General features: G+C 48.1%; 1 protein-coding gene across 6 annotated transcripts in view; it reads right to left on the minus strand.

Moving 5' to 3' along the window:
• The window catches only part of ANKS1A (ankyrin repeat and sterile alpha motif domain containing 1A), a 154192-nt gene that overhangs the window by 99299 nt on the left and 48070 nt on the right, over nucleotides 1–6823 (minus strand). For all 6 annotated transcript variants that reach the window (XM_019514158.1, XM_019514159.1, XM_019514157.1 and 3 more), the window contains one exon: nucleotides 3597–4174. In XM_019514158.1, the coding sequence (XP_019369703.1) occupies nucleotides 3597–4174 (578 nt within the window). The remainder of the gene's footprint in view (nucleotides 1–3596; nucleotides 4175–6823) is intronic.

The raw sequence follows: 6823 nt of genomic DNA on the forward strand, positions 1-6823 counted from the left end.
GAGACAGAAGGGAAGCAGATAGCGAACAGACTCCTTTGCAGCACTGAGCACTAAGCAATATTGTCGTGTGCCGTTTGGGCCTGGCCTCTGCAGTAGGGGAGCTGTTCTCTGCTGCAAACAGGAACCAGAGAGATCTTAGCCCAGTCAATCATTCCCACCCCCCCGCCACCCCGCTCTTTCTGCCCACACTGATTGCTCTTTTGGAGGTAGAAGCGGCACTGGCTGCTGGGGGAAACAGTTCACACACAGGGGCAAGGTTGGTGGAGTCCACCCCTTCAGCAAGCTGGAGGATAAGTCTGCTTTTTCTTCAATTTATGAGACTTATTTGGCATCTTTAACTGATGGCCCAAGAGCATCGCAAGCTTAGTTCTTCTCTGCCACCAGCAATCCTTTGTTATGCTGTCCCATGAATACCTCGGGGTCACTCCCAAGCATCCTTAGCTTCACAGGCAGACAACTGCTATTGATAAAGACATCAGCCTTCAGCCATTTGGTTTCAACTGTACTTGCAGTGCACAGACCCTTGCAAGCAGGGATTTGCCCCCCTTCTACTACCAGCACAAATACCACTGGCATGACACAAAACACCACACCATCTGCCGGGCGTGGATGGGAGAGGATCCCTTGCCACTGCTCTCTCGCCATAAAAACCAACGGTAAAACGGAAGCAAATCATGTTAATGGGGGCAGGCTCAGTGAGATTTTACATTAACCAGAGTGTTCAGAGGCTGCAAGCAACAGCCTAGTTCAGTAGCAACTGCATTAACCCACGCAGGGGCTAAGCCAACCTCCGAGCAAAGAATCAGACGTGGGTTTCTCTTACATCACACAACTGCTGTTGTCGTCAGCGTGGCCAGCTCCTTGGCTGTCCTTTAAATCACTGCAACATTAAAGCCGCAGCAGTTGTGCTCTGCTGTTTGCGGCTGCTGAAAGTGAAAGGTCAGCTCCTTCCCACCAGCTGGAAGCCCCAAATAAATCCATTAAGTTCAGACTTTGTACTTAAAACCCCTGTTGGCAATTTTGATCTTAAGCGTAAGGCAGGCCAGTGAGCGCACTGCCCAGAACGGTTTCATTCCCACCCTTCGTCTTATCACATAACTCTGCCCTGTGCCATCCCTGAATGCATACTGCAAGCTGTGTTAAAGAATGCACTAGGTTAGGGATGAAGCATGTAGGTTTCGTGCCACAGAAACCAAGATGGGACCCTTCTCAAACCCAAATCCCACCCCTGCTTCCCCTTCAATGAAGTACTGGTTGGAGAAGAATACCTTGCACTTGCATAGTGCTGTTCACCGGGAAAAATTAAAGCCCTTTAATTCCACCGTGGCCCCCACTTTACAGATTGGGGACTATGAAGCAAAGGGGAAGCAACTCCCCTGAGGTCACCCAGCAGGTGAGAAGTTCAGCTAGACACATAACCCAGGTCACACTGCCAGGCAGAGCATCTCCTTGGGTGGGCAAGCTAGGACTGGAACTGGAAAAGAAACAAAGGGTTTATCAGGCCATCTAGTCAGCACTGATCCACTGCATACACTGGGCCAAGCATGCTTTTGCCTGTCCCTGTAAGTGCCCACAGTGGCAGCAGGTCTGGCAGGGGCACAGGAAGAAAAATGAGCAAGGACAAAAAGCAGCCATGATGCCCGCCTGGGAATTAAAATGAACAGAAACGACGAAAGGATAAAATACCAGCACACGATAGATTAGAAGTCAAAAGTAACAGGGAACAGATGATCTGTGAGGTCCTGCAGGTGTTGCAATAGGATTAAGAGAACTGAATCCTTGCTCCTCAGCATTAATACCTGCCCCCACCCCTTCAAAAAAAAAAATAAATAAATAAAGATAGTTCTCCAATACTTTGCTCCTAAAGTAAACTTCAGATTAGAGCAACATGGCTTCAGATGAGGGTACATATCTTTCAGCCTCACTCCCCTTTGCCCTCATCCTCACAGGTCTCCTCCTCACCCAAACTAACAAGCAGGGAACATGCAGTGATACTGTAGTTTTTGCTATGAGTATCTCATCTCAGTCCCACCCAGTGTTAACGTGACCAGTGATGCACAGATCACACATTCGCCTGACTGCACAAAGCAGAGCAGCTCTAAATAGAAATTACATCCCTGCTACAGGTGCAGCCACTGCAGCACTGTAAACCCAGAAGGGGACTTTGCCATTAAAGTTCAGGGCTGCGAGCAGCCAATCAGGCAGGGGATGGAATTTAAAATGAGATGTGAACACAGCACAGGAAAAGCGATCTCCAACCCAACCATCTTCCCCTGAAATCACCGACACCCCAATTCACTAACAGCAGAGCCTAGCCAAGGGAAGGAAAAAACTCGTACAGGGAAGATGGGAACAAGTCTTGAGAGTGGACCAGGTGGGGGGTAAAAGTAAAAATAAAATGATTTACATGGAAGATATTTCCTCAATCCTCACGGAGGATTTTTGTTCCAATATTTTCTGAGTATAGTGCTCTTCTTTGGGGGTAAACACACCCCAGCTGCAAACCACATGCCTGATAAAGTGTATTTACATGCTACAAAGCCAGCTAAGCCCCCATCAATACAGGCGGCCAGAAGTACAGTCATGCACGAGGTAGGGTCGCTAACCCTTCACCCACAAATGTCCAGCAGGATAAGGGATTCCCTTTTGCCGTCAGTTCATAGGCCTGGCACGCATGCAGCCTTCAGGGATCGGATTCCCTGCAAGGGTTTGGATTTCCTTTCAGTGCACAAAGAGCAGTTCATCTGGGCTTATCTTACGTAGCTCTGCGGCTGTGCTAGTGTACAGTCGCCTCCAAAGAATGTGCCAGTAATGTTGTAGTGCTGGATTTCAGAGGGACACTTAATCTCAGCCGAGTGGCTCACTACAGCCAACTTTCTGAGCATGAAATATTTAACTGACTGTCCTCTCTTTGGACACTACAGTTAAGTAACTTTTAACAAGCCTCTGACCCAGCCGCTTGTAAGGAGAAGCTGGATCAATTCAAGGCACAAAGCAGCCTTCCAAACAGTCTCGTCTCTACTCCACGAACCCACGATGCCTTTCTTACCCACCTGCCCTTCTGTGAATGCAGAAGGCAACTGTGACCTAGAAACAAAACCCTCCCACTACTTCATGCTGGGACAGTCCGGGGGGACAGGGCTGGGGAGGGGAAGTCAACATGACGGCACTGATCCTTGGGGATCCTGAGCCTCCCTCTTTTTACAAACAAAGCCCTTTCCAAAAAAACAGGGAAACAGCTAAGCCAAGGAGAAATCAAGCCTTGGATGTGAGTGGTTCCAAATGTTTAAGAGAACACCTCATTCCTTGCAGCTTCTGCCTCGACCCTGCTCCAATTACGCCTCTCTCCTGGCATTTAACTACTTCGAGATTGACTGTAATTCAACATTTCTCCAGCAGAGATGCACACAGTGGGGTACACTCATGAAGACCATGAGAATACTTAGTGTCCCCCAATTTACTAGCTCCCCTCCCCAATACACACGCCCCTTCCCTGCCCCCCGCCACCCCACCTCCCGAACAGACTTCGTCAGAGGCAGCTCACATAGCACAGATTTGTTCCTGATGAGTGTTGTCTGAGTGAGGGTCAGCCTTACCTCATCCCACTCCGAAGCAAAGGACGGAGACTTCTCCAGCCTTTTCTTCCCCGTGCTACAGTTGGAGAGCGATTCACTCCGGCTCCCCATGGCATCGTCCTCTGTTGGAGAGCAGGTCAGAAGGTCAGAGTCTGATTTGGACAAGCTCCGGCTGAGTTTGAGCTCTGCTTTGGGCTTGCCTCCTGGGAGGGCTCGGCCCACAGCACCACCTCTGTCCCCCTCTTCCTCGGTGCCCCCAGGGGGCAGCAGCATGTGGGATGTGACTACAGTTTCAGGATCCGCCTGGTGGCTGTGCATGTGCCGGACAGTTGCGTAGACCACTTTCTGGTTTTGGTCAGGAGAGCTGGTCCGTACTGGTCCAGAGGCAGGTAAATCCGCATCCTCCAGCTGCATCGCAGGTGAATGACCTGGGCCTTCCGTGCCTCCTTTACCAACAGAAGAAACTAGCTTGAAAGGGTCCTCGTTTATCTCACATACCGGGGACGAACCATGGAGTAGCCCTGAAAACTGCTCCGGGACCTGGACGTCTTGGCTGTCTGTAGAGTCTTGGCTCCGGCTGCCGCTGCTCCTCCTGTGGTCTTCAGGGGATGGAGACAGAAAAATAAAGATTAAAAACAAGGAAGGAAAAGCAAAACTCCGGCTCTCCCCGCAAAGGGGGAGGGCAGAAGGGGGGGAAAGGGATGGGGAGATAAAGAGAGAACAGTTCAGTATTGTTCCAAGTGCTCAACTTGTACCCAAAGTCACAGCATTTATGAAATTCCAAACACTGGCCTGATTTATGCAATCTGGCAGCTCTCCTTGTTGTTTTATTCCTGTTAGCACGATCAGGCCTTGCTATATAAGGCTAAGAGAAGTGCTAACTATATCCTTCAGAAAGAGCGAGGCAGGAGAGGCAGAGGGAGACGCAAACACTCCTGGAACATTTGATACATTTCCATAAAGGCCAAAGTGTTATTTAGAGCAGAGCTCCCTACTCTTGGCACGAGCCGCGGGGTGGGAAAACTTCTGGACTGCAATCAACCTGCAAGTTCCAAAATCCCTTCCCAAAAAAAAGGCAGCTTTGCTCCTCAGTGGCTTCGGGGCTGTGCCTCTCTCCCTTCCTCAGCAGGGGGGAAAGAAAAAAAAAAAAAAAAAACCCGAACGTTTTAACTGATAAAATCTTGCTGAACTGAAAAAACCTCCCTCCCATTAGCCAACCACTAAATGCAAAATGGTCTGATCTATTAATGCAGCGAGCTGCTTGCAGAACTGACTGCCCCAGAAATATGACACTATTATTCTGCTACTACTGTACTAACATCCTTAATATCAGATACCAGGGCCCTGGATAAATCATGAATAATTGACTGATCCCAACTGCCGACCAGCTCATGCAAGCAGAGCTGTATTCATATTACATGTAAATTCCTTCTAGTTGTCAAAAGGAAGCACCTGAAGAAGCTTGAATAGAAACAACTTTCTGAATGACTGCCAGAGATAAATACTCCTGTCAATAACTGCTGGCATATGCACAAATTGTAAGAGTCTGAAATCGAGTGCTGGGGAAACGTGCTCTTCCTAAAACTGAAGACTTCAACTCCATAAACTACCAGGGAACAGCACTGGGAAGTGCCATAACGACTTCTTTTGACTCTGAGATATCGGCAACATTTAAAGGAGAAAGGGTAGCACTGTTTTCAGGGTCCACTTGGTTGAAGCTGCAGCTCTCAGATATCAAAGCTAGTTTCCAATCAATAAATAGGTCAAATGCCCTGGGGAGTCCTCAGACTTAAGAAACCAGTCTCCATCAGCAACCAAACCAAGTTGATTCAATTTTGCAGAGGCCTCCTTTCCTGCAACAGGTTTCATCTGGTCATTTTCCAGCACTGTACATTTGTGCAATGTGCCTTAAAGCTGGGAGATGCATTTAGTTAGGAAATTACCTGGTGGAAGGCACTTTTCAATATTCGGGTCACAAGTAATGTTAGCTGGATGGGCTTAATGTAGCTCTTTGCAGACATTTGTTTGCATCATAAAAATGGAAAAAAACAGCTTACACAATTGGCAGTCTGCTTGAGAACAGAAGAGCAGCAAAGGTCAGAACTGAGGTCAACTGGCAGGGCAGTCCACACAGGGAGCTTACTCTCTTCTGGCCTATAGCTTACAAACATTTGAGATGCGAGATCCCCACACGTAGAATTAAAGCAGACTAAAAATCCCACGATTGCCCCAAGTTGGCAAATATGAACCCTTACTTGAAATCATAAGAAGAAATATGCAGTGGTATGTAACAAGAAGGCCCGGCACCTTTACCAACACCATCATGCAAGGTGCTGTGGATGGATAAAGAGGAGGACAGCTGTAGGACAAGCTGGACCACCAACATTAAAAACTGGACAGGATTAAAACTGACCGATTGTACAAGGACTGCAAAAGACTGAAAAGGATGGAGGAAAGTATTGCTACAAAGGTGCCCCAACGATTGATGCAACCTCGGGACTGACCTGACTTGAAGAATCCCAAGGAAGCGAAGTAATCATCGGTTACCCATTAGGCGTAACATATTCAGTATAAAGTCTTTAAATGACATTGCTGCTAAGCGGGTGAAAGGGAAGAATGCCCTATCCTGTTTTCATACCCCGCTAAGGAAGTCTTGTCACAGACAAGCTAGGGTTTTCCAGGGCCCGACCATTTGTTCAATATACGCCTCTACCATTCGGCAGCCCTACAAGTAAGTCGGTCTGTAATGTAAGCCCAGAACACCCTCCACACAGATGCAAGCAAAGCTCAACTGTTTCAATCATGACAAACGATTATAGAAACCAGTGCTAACATGGGGGAAGTGACTGCATTGATTGGACAGCCGTATTCATCTAAAGGGAAATCTGAATGCCTTGGAAAACATCAGTGGCTGCCTTAGTTTTGCTCCCTTTTTATTCCTAAGCAATCACTTCCTCCACGCCCCAGTTTGACATTTAACGGCATTTCTCTCTGAAGGAAGCTAGGCAGCCAGGAATAGTTTGTGCCACGTGCTGGGACACTTGGGCCCAGACAGAACTGCCCCAAACCCACAACGACTAACAAAGGATCCCCTGTTCAGATGAAAAGCACAGCAGCCCATTCATCGCCTTGATCCAATAAAGAAAGCCTCAGAGACTAGGACAGAAATACCCCAGGGAATTTGCCAGGGAGGGAGGAGTAGGCAAAGTTGGGGGGGAAGAAAGTAGATGAAAGCCTTCAAGGACAAG

Source organism: Gavialis gangeticus, unplaced genomic scaffold (genome assembly GCF_001723915.1).
Source record: "Gavialis gangeticus isolate Ggan-Ray unplaced genomic scaffold, GavGan_comp1, whole genome shotgun sequence".
Lineage (NCBI taxonomy): Eukaryota > Metazoa > Chordata > Crocodylia > Gavialidae > Gavialis > Gavialis gangeticus.